General features: G+C 32.6%; 1 protein-coding gene across 1 annotated transcript in view; it reads left to right on the forward strand.

Moving 5' to 3' along the window:
• The window catches only part of LOC106636721 (segmentation protein paired), a 226,295-nt gene extending 210,666 nt beyond the window's left edge, over positions 1-15,629 (forward strand). The window contains exon 5 of the mRNA XM_089592265.1: positions 15,007-15,629. Within this exon, the coding sequence (XP_089448391.1) occupies positions 15,007-15,629 (623 nt within the window). The remainder of the gene's footprint in view (positions 1-15,006) is intronic.
• Positions 15,630-15,946: the final 317 nt, after the last annotated feature.

The following is a 15,946-nucleotide window of genomic DNA, read 5'->3' on the forward strand; positions in this document are numbered from 1 at the left end:
TCTCAGTACGTGAGCAGTCTAATGTCAACGTAGGGCCTAGAGGAAAAAGAGAACCAGGAGCGGGAAAGTCAGAGTCGAAGTGAAAAACCAAGGGAGCTAGAAAATGGCCTGTCTAAGATAAAGTTGCGCGATGTTTAGCACGCCATAAGTCATATCCCAGAAGATGTGTTAAAAGAAGAGAGAGATAATGAGAGTAGATTACAAGGCCAAAGCTAAGAGAGAAAAAATTCAAGGGATCATGGGAGATGTATCTGAAAAAGTTTGAGAGAGCTATTTAGCGAAAAAATCACAAAGAGAGAGGGAGAGAGAGAGAGAGAGAGAGAGTTGTGCCAGGTCAGAGATTTTTGTGAGTGTCACGCAGTGTGTAAATGAGCTGAGAACAAAGCAGGGTGTTGTATCGGATGGCACTCATTAATCTCTAGTTTATTCGATAGCGATGTTTTGATGTAAATAAACGAAAAATTTCTGTAGAGGTCTTTAACCTTTCAGTTTTACTGTCGTAAGTTGTTCTCTTACACAGGAGTGGCTGGTACCCACCTAACCAATTGCAACGGAACCCTTTTTTTGTATGCGAATTTAAGATAAAAGGAGATCAAATCAAAGCAGTGCAGCATGACCCGGATCGTGTAAGAAGAAGAAGAACGTGCATAGAACTCTCTTTGAGCAAGGTTATGAGGACCATTTGTAATTGTAACTTGGGAAGGTATAAATAGGAGATTCATAGTTTAAGTTTCTACTTTCGATAAGAGTAAATTCATAAGTCCTTATGTACACTTTTAGTTCTAGGGTGTCTATGAAGACTTTCTCCTCCCCCCTAAATCAAACAAAAAAAAAAATTCAGAGGAATCAGATGAAATATAGGTTCGTTTAAATCTTATAGTTGTAAGATCATATAAATCTAAAATGTTTCAATTACATGTTTTTTTTTTTGCTGCCATGTATCTAGAAATATTTCGAAATAAAATAAGTAAGATTAATGATGATATTAATAAAAAAATTGAAAATATTATGTTGATTGTTTAACATGTAATTTTGCTCTCAATTATTTTGGTTATAACTTAAGAATTAGTGCATAAGCTCACGATCAGTTAAGAGCTAATCAAGGAGTGAGAATAGAAACTTCAAAATGTCAGATGTTTATATGAGCAACGTTTTGATGGACTTCATGCCAACCTCATCAGATTCAGTATATATTGTTATGATACGTGTTACATACTTAGAGACGAGAATTAAAAATAATAGATAACCAGTTTACCTCAGAGGCCACAAGTAGCCAGGTCTCCCTTACAGTCAGTAAATAAAATATTTTTCAGTTTTCAAGTTCAAACTTATACTTGTGGACCATAAATTTTAAATTGGAGAAATTTTTGCAGAATTTAGATTTTTCTCGTCTTTCATTTGCACCTTAACAGAATACTACAATGTCATGAAGCTAAGATACGATAATATAAAAATTACCTATTACTATAATGATTAACTAATAATAATTATGAACTTATTATAATAACTGATCAATTATAGAGTACAAAAATGATGTTATTTATAACAGTTATATTAATATAATATTAAATATAATAATACAACAATAATATTACGTACAAAGATATAGTTCAATGAGAGTGCAGTTGAAGCGTTGGAATATTTCTATTATAAACCAAAGTGGTCTGCTAAGTTTGTTTGAAGATAATTTTGAAAAAATATTTTACTGCTCAATCAACATAAGGGTATTAGGAAGACTTTAACAGAATTGTCAATTCTTAGCCTATGCAAAACCTTGCGGTCAGCGTTGTTTTCACTGTACATGTAGGAGCTCGACTAATATTATATGACATCAGATTTTCTTATTTTTTTGAGCAACTGCAAAGTTAAGATATAATTTGCAAAATGAATGCAGGAAAAATATAAATTCCGTAGATAGTTGAAAAGCAGCATAATAAATGTGGTGTGCTAACTTTTACAGACGTGTTGCCTCCTTAAAAAAAAAAAAAAGCCAATTTGTTTCGTCTCTCCCTTTTTCTTTAACCACCACACATTTTTTGCATTCCTCCTGCATTCATTCAGCAACTCATTACCCTCCCTCACTTTTAAAGGGTGAGGCAAAATTATATTTATTTTGATCGCATCAAGCTACTGACAACTAGCTCATCATCATTCAGAATAATAACAAGGAATAGGTGGAAGTATCACCACTGGCCTTTTTTAGGGGCATCATAGGTATTGATGTTCCCTAATTAACCATCGACCTCAACGGTGGTTTTAAGAGTCATGTACCATTTAACTACTTTGCCAACAGACATATATTTATAACTTTTTCCAATAACGATTCACCTACTAAAAGACTGTATGACGCTGGCCAGTATTAGATCAACTCAATCATTCACTGACAGACGTCACGAGTGGAGTTGTTCGTTGCAAGGCTGGGAACCCCGGCCAACGACGATCCTATATTATTCCTTTGAATCGAAGCATTTAATCAGGAATTACTGACCACCTCCGAGGTCTGCACTGGGTTAACCTAATAGCTATGGAAGAAAAATAAACTTAAGCAAACGGGACAGTATCAAACAGGCAAGCATAATGAACCAATCTCCCCAGTTTAGGTCACTGCAACGACTGATCTCTGCAAAAAAAAGGTGCTTTAAAATGTCAGGAGAGAGTGCTACAACTAACTCTAATGCTTCAGACACTGTAGTTTTTCTCCTTATCGGTCTGGTGCTTTTATTTAAATCATTTCTATTGCTTGCACTTATCAACATTTTACATGATAAGCACTTTACTTTATCATCAACATCAGTTGATTCAAAACCATCTTAAAATTGTTCGTCGCGTAGCCAATCAGGATTGAACCACCTTAGTTTTTGGCACGGCTTAGAATGCGAAGCTTCTGCAAAATCACGCTCTCACACGCATCCAGTTCGATTATGCATATTTATCGACATGATAAAAGCAAAATCTCACCTTAATACTGCCAAAAAAAGAAATAATTAATCCACAGATATCCTCGCGAGCTAACAGCCGTTAATGAAATGAACGAGAAAGACGGTTAATGCATGCAATGCATTGTTTTGTTTTGATAAGCGATCGAAAAAGTCAGCCTAGTACTACCATACATATAGAAATATATAAACTACTGAGTTTCTGCTTGACGGTAGCAGGACGTAAACAAGACCAGTAGCTCGCAGCCTTGGTGACTCCAACACAAATTATATACACGCTTAGATTTTTGGTTTGCAGAATCAGTACTGTTACACAGTGATATTAATATTATGTGAAATTATAAATATAAACTCGAAATCTTTGGAGAAGAATGCTAGAAGTAATTCTTTTGAGAGATTGAGAGCGTGCATTCACAAAAGCGATCGTATGTGATAAAACTTTGATTTGTTACGAATTGAGTACTAGTTAGGAATTTCAAGACGTGATTACCTGCTTTTTCAGAAATAACTGTAAATATTTTAATCATTGTTTATCGAGTGATTTTTCAATCAACAAATCAACACTACTTTCCTTTTCTACAAAGTAATATCCTCGAACAAGATCAAGGAAGGTGCAGTACCCCTCACTTACTGCGTACCTTTATGCGCAGCCCGTGAACTCCATAAATTTTTAACATTTTACATTGATGTACTTTAGAATGTTCCTTAACATTCTTCAAAAATTTTCTTACCAAATATAAAATCAACAATATATGAACATTTTTTTCAAATCTTGGCATGGTTAACTCCCGTAAGACCTTGTGTTGAAGACCTTAACTCTTACATTAATTTATTTTAAAAAGTGTTTTATACAAATACTGAAATAATTAAAGGTAATTTATAACAATTCCTTTATTTTAGGAATAGTTCCAAGGTGTGCCATTAAATTTTCACACTAAAATATCAACTAGTCGTTGAGTTCTATTGAGTTAAATTGTAAAATTCAAGGGGTATGTTCTTTGCACTTTCACTTTCAATGTTAATTTCAACCATAAAGTACTTTTAACGACTAAAATGAGTTTGATCAGTTTTTAATTTTTAATCCACTTTTTGGGAATAATCTGCTTCCGCAATCAACTAGGAACTTAGCATTCTTTTACTTGAATACACCCTTTATATAAGTTTATAAGCTTTGCAACCAAAGCTATGATTTCACTTACTTGATTTGGAAGTAAGAGATCCATGGTGATAAGCAATATGTGGCTCTAACTACTTTCGAGAATCACCTGATACCTTGATTATCAAAGAAATTCTTAAGCTTCTTTTCTCTACCTTATTTATTACCATGATGACCTCAGAGTACTCTATTCTATTTTATCAACTACTTATCACCTGCACACTAGCAGTCATTCATGCATTGAGTGCTGAACTACCTAATCGAAAACTCAATAACATCGCTCCTTTAAAATTATTCCTAAACACTTGTATACAAGCAGACGATTATTATCACGTGTACAAATGATATCTAGGGAGGAGAAAAAGGGATGACATTGAAGGTAACACATTAAATGTATTTTTGTCTTGATCCATAGCTACGTTCATCACAGTGGAAATATTATCTACAGGCCAACACTGTTATCATATGTATTGTCGCACTTTCATGTAGCATACATAAAAAAAAACTATATAGTTTCACTAATTAAGGTCTGCTTCTTATCTAGGGTCCTTCATTCTTTAAAGTATGTTTAGCAAATCATCGTTTGTATTTAATAATTAGGATTGTGATTAATTGGACGTTGATAAGTTTTTTGCCAATTAGATGAGAAATATGTGTATAGACATACATAATAACTACAACACATGTGCACGTGTGTGCACGATTTTTTCCAAAAGAAAGAGAATCATTGCAATTACAAGCAACTTATTATTCTTCTTCTTAGATCCAAATCACTTTTTTAACTGTTTACTTCAAATTTATAAGTGCTCAATTTATTTAAATCTCAATTTATAAACACGAGGTCCAACTACCGTAAAATTTTCTACAAATAATTTTATAGAATATTGTAAAAAACCTTGTTATTCTCTCTAAGTAATTGAATTTATTAACATTTGCCCATCAAGTACGAGATTACGAAGGAAACTCGATTTTTTTCAGTTAAAACTACGATTTGAAGAAAAATTGTCAATCGTAGCAATTAAAAAAAGTAAAATGTCAATAAATTCAATTACTTAAATTAATATGTACCCATCAATAAAAATTAGATTAATTTCTAATATTCTTGTATACCATATGAGCAGGCATTTAATGCAAAATAGCCGACATTATTAAAATGTAGCCATTGAGAAGAGAAGTCACCGAGACCTCGATGGCGAAATTGGCAACGCACTTTCCCGGCAAAAAAAGAGTTCCGGGTTCAAATCCTGGCCAAGGTGGCACTTTTTTTAATTGCTAGGTATAACAATTTTTTTACAAATCGTAGTTTTAACTGAAAAAACTCGAGTTGCCTTGGGAACCTGGTACTAAATGGGAAAATATCGATACATTTAATTACTCACATTAATACTTACCCATCGATATAAATTAGATTGATTTCTAATATTTTTATGTACCTTGTTACTCTTTATTTAAGTAAAAAAAAAATTGAAGCCTGTTAACTGAAACATTTCAAAGTTTTTTTAAAACTATAATATGTAATTTTAAAAAATGTTTCACTTATTTTCAAAACTTTTCTTTAGTAAACACATACTTTCAACCTACTACCGTGTAAAGAAATCTTATATAATTGCGTATAAACTGCTTCAGAACAAATTCATGATTCAAAATAATATAAACCAAAAATTTAATGGTAATGACTGTATTTTTAGTTCTTACTCCATTGAAGTATTCTTAAAACTCAACAGAGCTATGGCCGTTTCAGCCAGCATTGGTAACTATAACGTCTTATGAAAGTATAAAAATGTTTCAACAGTAATTCATCTCTTTTAATTTGATTTCTTGATAAAGATTGTAAGTAACGTACTGGAGATTCACACTAACGACTCATTTTTTAACAAATGTAAAAAGTATTACAAACTTAACTTACAAATTTTTTTTTTATTGGTCTACTTGAATATGTACACAATCCAATAAATTAGTAATCGTTTTTACTGCTGCTCGTGCTCATAGATTTATTAACGAATTCTTTGAAAATTTTGCTACGTCCATATATGTAAAATTTTTTGATTCTACAATGATAAAGAAACTAAGGTATAAAGGGAAATAGCAAATGCTGAAGATTCTGTAGAATTTTTTTCATGAAGATATCAGTGACATCGCAATAATTCTGTTGAACTGACAGAAAATTTTACAACGGATTCGTTAAAAATAAATGTGAAAATTATATGAAGAAAAATTTCTGTTGACATTGTGGAAGATCAGACCATACTCATACCCTCACCCTTGCCCATCCAAAAACCAAACCGCAAGAAGTACGAATTTCAAGAACATTTTACATTGAACAAAACACGGTACAGTGAGAGAAAAACATTAAGTAAAAAAAAGAGACCCAACTTAAAGTTTTTTAAATTCAATAGTTTAAGAATCAACTTTATTGATTTCAATGATTCAGACTTAACTGACAGTTATAATTTACGCAGTTTTGACTGTGCTGAGATATGTTACGAAAACAATAATTCAGCTAATTTAATAGAATGTATTGTAAGTGGCACATCAATAACTCTGAACGTTGACTCGGTATACAGAGTTAAAATTATGAAAATATACTGAAAATTATGATTTACTTAAAAACAAAGCTGTTTTGTGAGACTTAATCACAAGACCAACCATAATGCTTAGACTTTACGCACTAGCAAAATCACTGAAATTAGTGTGTTATTTATTACGACGATTAGTTAATAGAATAAGAAAGAAACAATTACACCATTCTGAGTGGTAAGAAATGAAGATATTCTTATAATTTGAAAGGATACAGCTTAACAATTAAAAATTTTAAGACTAGGCTAGGACATAAATTGGACAGAAGTAGAAGCTGCTTCCCAACATTGAAAATTATGTAGTGAGACGTAACATCGATCCTACTATAAAACTGGTTCAACAATCCGTGAGAAAAATTCTAAATGCGTTGAAGTCATTAGTTTAGATAAAGTGAAACGAGACCTTATGTCAAGGTATTATGAAAAAAGTGAAGAAACCCACTTCGTGTATTTTTCCGATCGTTGTCACACATTCATTATAAGATCATGTTAGGGTCTGCGTAAACATGCAGCGTACAAACGAAGCGATTCGTAGGCAAAATTTTTGTATTTTTATGTTAGATCTTTCTATAAATAAGTTAAAAAATACGTAGTGTTTTTCAACACTTGATCTGAAATATGTGTACTATCCTTAGGAACTTCATGCAGAAAAACGTTCTAGAATGAATTTTATTACCCACAATATATAATCCGTGGGATTTAGATTTAGTTCTAGAAAATTTTCAAAAGATTATGCAGCAGATTATACATTTTTGTGCAAATTATTTGAAATTTCTAGATAAAATAATAATTTGGATATTCTAAACGAAAACATAGTGATTAATGAAAAAAGTTATGTTGACAATCAAAAGAAACAACGTGACCTTAAACAAAAAAAACGTTTTCTTAGGTGAATGAACTAAATTCTTGGGAACATAAGCTATTAGACAAAGGTGTAACACTAGTATCAAGAAAGTTCATAGAATTTTTAATTTTTGATCACTAACAAAATAGTTAGGGTCGAGAAGTTTTCTACGGTGTGTTACTTACGTTAGAAAATTCATTCCTGATCGCAGATGGATATCAGATTTTGTACGGAAGCTCATAAAATTACATACAGAATTTAATTAGACTAAAAAACATCAACAACATTTTATCAAAGTAAAAAAATATTCAGTTAGTATTGTAACTCTGGCGTATTTTTATCCAGCTAAGTAGACGAGACTATAGTAGCAGACACAAGTAGCTTTTGTAGCTATATTGTTACAGTTAGACAAAGAATTAAATTCTAGACTATTTTTATTTTGCCAGAAAAAATTTATCAGATATTGAGCAATGTTATTTACAAAAAGAGAGAAAAGTCTTGCTTTAGTTTAGGGAGTAGAGAGATCTTATGAATATCTGGCAGGACTTAAATTTGAGATAGAAACTAAAAACAAACCGCAACCAATGTTTGAAATATCTTTTAATTCTTTCAAACCTCCACGTCAAATAGAGAGATGGTTACGTAGATTAGAATTATTTAAATTCAAGGTAGTATACAAATCAGGTAATCATAATATTGCTGATCCATTGTTGAGACTTGTACAGTTAAAAAAACCAAGTACAAGTAGCACTCCAGGAGTGCAGGCAGAAGTAAAAACTTGAACTTATGGCGCGTTGGGCACTTTTTTGGGTGAGCATTTTTAGGTGCACTCGCGACATGAGAAATTGTACATAAAAAATCAAGTTTATCAAAGCAATGTGGGCACTTTTTGAATGGACATGAAGTATAATAATATAGAAACTATATTCGAAGGAAGTGGTTTTATTTAAATGAGTAAATATTAGTAAATAGTAAATACAAAATTTATCAATTTTTTTAACACAATACCATAGCAGCAACACAAGTCAAATGAAATATTTAAATAAATAAATTTTCCGATTATTATTCATTTATAAAAAAAATATAAAAAACTCTCAATCTCGTCTGTCGCGAGGGCACGAATGAATGTCCATGCAAAGACTGCGTATCAGCGTTGGTCTGAGCATTATTCCACGCTTACAGTTCATGCTTAATCTTACATAGCGCCACTGACTGGATCCCACCGAGAACTACTTCGCGTGAGAATTTGAATTCAAAATCGTATGATTTTTTCAACAGACAGTAGGCGCGGGAATTCAAATTCGAAAGAATTCTTGGTATACTATATATGTATGTAATCATATGGCGTCTCACAACTCTCGCGCTTCAGGCTCTACTCGCCAGGTGGCAAAGCCCCTGATATTCGCTCCCGTCAAGCGGCAAAATTCTCGCACAATTCATGTATAAGCGCGATCGAGTCACTCTAAGTCCACTCCTCTTCTGTGTCTAAGGCAGGGAGCACGTCATCAGCCTTACTGATGAGTCCTGGCGTGCTCTCGGGACGAAACACCTTTTTTCTCTCTTATAGATGACCTCTTGATTTCTATAATCATACAACATTATTCAATATTTTTATGCATTAATTAGCCAATACATACAAAGATTTCTTTCAAATTTGATTTTCTGCGCCTACTGTCTCCTGAAAAAATCATATGATTTTGAATTTGAATTCTCGCGCCAAGTAGTTCGCGGTGAGATCCAGGCAGCGGCGCTATGTGCGATCAAGCATGAACTGTGAGCGTGGAATAAGGAATAATCCTTAGACCAACGCTGCTGCATATAGCATGCAGCGCTCTCGCATACCTATAGACTCTGAGTATACATATAGGTATGTAATCTCGTCTGTCGCGAGAGCACGAACGAATGCCCATGCAAAGAGCGCGTACAGTATACATATATTATAAGAGAATACACGTGGAGTATATCTGTGTAAAATCTCGTCTGTCGCGAGAACGGCTGAAAATGCTCACCCACAAAAGTGCCCAACGCGCCATAAGAAGTTTTCACTTCAAAAATCTATTTGACACAAGTGGTAAATCGCACATTTTTTAAATTGTAAAAGAAAGTTCTTTGAATGTGCTTAAGATTTTACTAAATATTTAAGAAAGTGAAAATTACCTGGACCTGTAGAATACAGTAGATAAAATTAGCGATAAATCTTTGTTATCAGCAAAAGAAAATATTTACTTTTTCTTTAGAATGGAGCTGACAATATTTAGTCCAGTTATTCTGTGAGGTAATAGAATAGTCATTCCAGAAACTCTTACTGATTAGGCATTAGAATTGAAACACGAAAGATATCTAAGTGAAACTGTCATGAAACAAAGTCTATGAGCAAAAGTCTGGTGGCTCGTGATAGTCAAGGAAGCTGATTATTTTGTACGAAGTTATCGAAACTGTATGTTAAGGGTCACAGAAACATAATTTCATTAATGATAAGGCCCAAATTTTCAGATAGTCCGTGGCAATGTTAAACAATCGATAATATGGAGCCTTTACATAATAAGCAAACGGTATTCATTGAGAATGATTATTACTCCAGATGTTAAGAGATCAAATTTTTCACAAGCTTAACCTTGTCAGTAAAACTGTAAAGTTTCCGCGATTAGGATTTCTCTGAAGAGCATAAAAACAGATAACCGGTCCCAGTTTGCAATTGATAAGTTTAAGGACTTTTGCTACTATTATAACATTGAGCTCATTAAAACTATACCTTACCGGCCACTAGCTAGGTGTAACGTTGAAAATCTATATCGATTATTTTTTAAGCGATTAAAACTTTCCATTTAAAAAAAACATGATTATAAAACTAAAGTACAACATAGCCTATGGATGTACAACGTTACACGATTTGATTTAAAAATAAAAAGGCAAAAAAAAGAAAGGATGTCACTACCCTGGTAGCGCAGTCTTTGCAATTCTTACGTACTACTTGCTCAAGATTTACATCGACAGCGAAATTGTGTAAGTCTGCATCTAGTCTACTTCCAAAATCTCACGTAATTGTGATGCACGACACGTGAGCAAGACTCTTGCGTAAGAAGTACACAAATCTGACGATCAGTTGAGTGCGTTATTTGTCTTCACTCGATGCACTCCTGATTGCGGCGGATTTGCGCAAGTTTTGCGTGCAGGCGAGTGTGCAAGATCTTTGCGTAAGAAGTGCACTTAATTGATAGGAATCTTTGTTATCAATATGATTGTTACTTTTCTTGCATTACTTTCTACATAAATCATGAGAAATTTTTAGCGAAAAACGTACTGTTAGTGTTTGGTTAAAAATTTACTGTTTATGTTCGTAAATTACTTAAAATCCTAAGCTCTTATAACCGTCGTTGTATACACGTATATCTGTTTCTATATTTAATGACATAGTTTTCTTGGCTGGCTGTTTTAACCACCCTCTGTCACGATATCTTGACATTTCTAACCACCCTGCTAAGTAAGGAGCAATTCGCTTATTTTCTCCAATACGTTTATATGGTGTGTTCGTTGTCAGAATCACTTATACCACCACCCCAAATATTTATGTTCGCACTCCTGCCATGTAGTTGCATGGCAATGAGTAGTATAGTGTGGAGTCAGTCTGTAGGGTGTTAAAGAATATGTTTGAAAGTTACAAAGTTCTCGTTTTGTAAGTAATCAAGAAACATAATAGTAAAAAGTTAATGAATAAACACTGTTGATTTTATATTTGCTTACTTCTTATATTAAAGAAGTGTAGTGTTTGAGGTACCACACCAATAATTAAGAAGGGCCTTCAAAAGCAAATGTCTGATATGATTTTTTGGATGAAGATCTTTGTATAAGTATTTGCCTGCCTATGTGTATGTTTTTATGGTTCTTATTCTATATATGCACTTATTTGCAACATTTTATAAAACTTATTAACAAACAATTAATTGCTTTTTTCTTACGTTTTCTTTTTCATCACACTGTTATCTTTCGTTCAATCTCGTAATACACCATATTTAGAAAACATATTATTACGTGTATAAGTTACTGTTTGTGAGTAGGTAGCAAGGGTGAGCATTAGGATCTGGTTTCATACCACATACGTATAGAAAAAGCAAATAATTATAAATGCTACGATAAATGACACAAAATAGTAAAATTATTTTACTCAAAGCAAGAGATAAAATTAGAAAAAGTAAATCTTTTAGACCAAGGCAAACAAACACACGATAATTTCAGCCTAATTTTTACATTATTAACCATGCGTTAATGAAAATTTTTGAACGACTTAAATATTTTCTTTAGTACTGCAGTATTTCATCATAACAAAAGCATAAAAAAGGTTCTCATTTACTCTGGAAATATTAAGGAAGTATTAATATTTATAAGATTCCCTAAAAGTACAAATACAATACCTTAATTTGAGCCCTGAAATAGCAACATAAATAATTAATAAATAAACATTTTAAACAATTTTCAAAGCATGAGAATTTTATCAAAATAAAGATAAGATGTGCTGTTCGTTTCTATACATATCAATAAAACTTAAAACTAACCCTTACAAGATGCCAAAACTATAAAAAAAAAAATCGTGTACGTAGGAAAATATAAAAAAAAAGATGATACAAAAAATTATACATGTTTTTAGCACTTTACACAGAGTACAATTTTTAACGAATCCAATAGTTGCCAAAAATAAGAATTTTATAACAATAATTACCTAACATTAGAAAAAGATAATATTGAAGAAGTAAATGAATAACAAATAATCTAATACTGGTCGTTTTTCTGTAATTGGCAAATTTTTTAGAGATTTGTTCAATTAATGAGGAACAAAAAATGTCTATATTTTACTACATTCTTTTAATACAGAAAAAAAAAAGCAGCCCACAGATTTGTATATTGTCTAAAATTAAAAAAATCACAATTATACTTTATAGCATATCTGTACAAGTCATTGACATTCTTTAACTGTTTACGATGTATGCATGCAATAACTGTATGCTACCAAATTTTAATGTTTTTTTATTCAAATACAACATAATACGAGTAATTGAATTTATCGACATTTCTTATCCATTACGAGATTGCCAAGGTAACTCGATTTTTTCAGATAAAACTACGATATGTAGAGAAATTGTCATACGTAGCAATTAAAAAAAGTACAACCTCGACCAGGATTTGAACCTAGAACATTTTTCTTGCCGAGAAAGTGCGACTCGGTGACTCCTCTTCTCAATTACTACATTTTATATTTTTGGTGATTTTTCAGGCGAATACAAGATAACTTGTAACTTGTTAAAAAAGTAGCCTTAAAACTTTCTTTATTAACAAACTCATAATTATTGTCACTCTTTTTTCTTATCTTAAATGTATTTTTACTTTAATAAATGTGTAACATTTACAAAATGAACCATTATTTTATGTGTATCTTCTATTTGTACTGTTAAAAGTGGCCTATTGGGGTGGGCGGCTTAAAACAGCAAAAGGGAGTCGGGGTCGGCTAAAATCCTCACTGAGGGTGTCGAATTTGCCGTAGAAATGAATCAACAGGGAGAACCCTGGATTGGAGACTCTAGGCGTAGTGAGGCAGTGCCTCTGCTGGATTCCGATGCCACCGCTGAAGCTGATGTTGCTGATGGGTAGTTTGGCAGTCAAGATCAAGCAGCAGTAAAAACCCTGTGCTAGAGACTACAGGCGTGAAGAGGTATTGCTTCTGATGGATTCCAATGCCACCACTAGAGCTAGTGTTGCTGGTGGATGATTGGGTAGTGACTCACTACATTCGGAAAGAGTCCGTTCCAGTATATTATGTGAGACGTGCCTACTAGTGTAAAAGAGTCTCGAATAGTTATCCGATTCTTTCAGTAGTTGGATTACAGTGCCACATAGTGTAGATAATGATGGCAAGAGTGGGTAGAGTAAGAGCCAACATACTGAGTTTAACGTGGTATTAAACATAGGTGTTGTATTCAAATTAGTTTGTGTTCTAGCCACTGCCGTAGCGTAGGTCTCATCGAGTGACCGAGAACTATGCTTTGGCTAGATTAGCTCAAGTGACTGAGGAGGATGATTTCAAGAAGTAGCACAGCCCTTCTTCTATGCTACAAGCAAATTTTTTACTTGTGATGTTCACCAGAAACTAGTAGTGTCTATCTACCGAGTGGTAGGTGGTTCAGTCAAGCGCAACGTTTCAAATTGAAACTGCGCGTGACATTTTGAAAATCAAATTCTTGTAAAACGATTACAATGAATGAATAGTAGTTATTGTTATAATTAATGAATAATAAAATAATACTCCGGATGATAACAGTACTTATAATATTATTCCTACAAACGTTTTAATAAAATATTTCTTGTGTACAGTAACTAATGTACTCATTATTATGTTTACCTACAATAAAGTTAAGAAAAAAATTGGAAAAAAGTATCCCTGTAACTACGTATATAAGCAGATGCGAGAAAAAAAACAGTTCTCAGATTAGAAAGTAAGGTGCAAAATCATTTATATAGAGTAAATCTGGACAGTAACATGGCAACATAATTGACAGTTTTCAAAACTTCTACCTACGTTAAAAATTTTTTTTATACATTTTCTACAAACCAGTGCACAGTATCCTTAATAAGTTTAAGCCCTACTTGTTTGAGTATAAAAAAGAAACCAATTTTACACTAAACACAGACTTCTTATGTTGCTCTAGAGAAATCTTATAAGCTTATTAAAGCCCTCGACATATTAACAAGGTATCTTTTAGATGTATATTGCAAGTCAGTGTTGGCTGCATACTTGACTCTTAGAATAATAAAATCTCTTAAAGTTCTAAGAGTCAAAAGCTTGTACATGAATATTGTGTAGGGCTCCATACATTTTAGTAGTAATTATTTAAGTTACTTCAGGCATAAACGCATGCATTCTTGCAAACTCTTTATAGCATAGTCCATACAATATGTAGTATATTTTTTCTTAGCCAGATCCTACTACAGTTCTACTAATTTAGTAGCATCGTTTTTATCTGAAAATGAATGATTCCTATTCATACATTTTTGTTGATCAGAAATTGGCTACCATTGTGTAAGGTAAACTTATTTCATAAAAGTAGAAGTGTAGAACCGATTTTTTCATTGCTTCATTCGTGTGATAATAAAAATATAAGAAATAAATTAGTTTCTTATGCAGTTAGCTAACCTATGAGGTTATTTTACTACTACCATGTCTTCAATGCCTCAGAATAGAATCCATCTGTTATTAAAACGTCGTATTTAAACATATTTACTAGTTTTCTTATCACAGTCAGGCAGAGATAAAATAATTACGTTTCCATTACAGTTCAAAGTAAACATGAATATATTACTTGTTTAGAAACTGACTGTCAGTTACGTTATAGTATTAAATATGACACAATAAGATTTTATAACTCTTACATTACTAGAAATGCTTTCGGATTTTGATAAATGTTGTTTTTTATAGTTTTTTATAACTTCTCAATATTTTCGTTTCAGATTATCTCACACCATACCATAGTTCAATGTCTCATCCCATTTCATCTGATACAAGACGTCTTTCATCATCGTTAATTGGTTCTGCAACAACCTATGGATTAACAAGCCCCATGGATTACTCGAGTTCTTTTTTATCTATGAGTACGAACTCTTCAAGCCATACGACTATATCTCCATCAGTGCCTTCATCACTTTCGTCAGTAAATCAACATCAGAATATCTCTGTCCATCAATTACCGCCAACTCCAAATTCTTTAGTTACGATTATAGGACCAAATTCAAATGGCTCGAATACAACATCTGACAATTTAAATAGCACGGAAGTTTCTATTGATTTAGTAACACCAAATCATGATCGACTCCAAGCACACCAAGGTCGTCCACAGAGTACTTTTTCATCTTCTTGGGTAGCACTTACTTCTGAAGCAAATGTGTCTTCAAGACCAAACTTAACAAGTTCACCAGTAGAAAAAACTGTTTTATTAAATAATTATGAACAACAGCAATCTCTGACACACTTACATTCTAACCACCAAGAAGATTCCTTGACAAATCCTTATAATTATAATTTACAACATTCAAGACACATTTCTCATCATTCTTACCACAGCTGGTACAATTGAGACTATGATTCAACAGCATCTTGACTTTCATTATCAACGTTACAATCGGAATACAGGAAAAAAACCATGAACCTTAAGTATTTAATAAGAATTTATTTCACATTAACTTTGAAAAGTTTGATTGACAACAAAATTTAAGCTGACATTCGATAATCCATCATACTTTGCTACGTACATATATAAAGTGTTATGTATCTACTCTAATTTAAATTCAAGTATAATTTACGTGGATCAGTTTCGATATTATAAAGACTTTGAATAACATTTATAATTTAAATACTGTATAAATGGTATCAATGGGTAAATAGAGAAAATAG

This window comes from Copidosoma floridanum, unplaced genomic scaffold (genome assembly GCF_036245765.1).
Source record: "Copidosoma floridanum isolate Cflo_tuat_1 unplaced genomic scaffold, Cflo_Japanese_pri ptg000015l, whole genome shotgun sequence".
Classification (NCBI taxonomy): Eukaryota; Metazoa; Arthropoda; class Insecta; order Hymenoptera; family Encyrtidae; genus Copidosoma; species Copidosoma floridanum.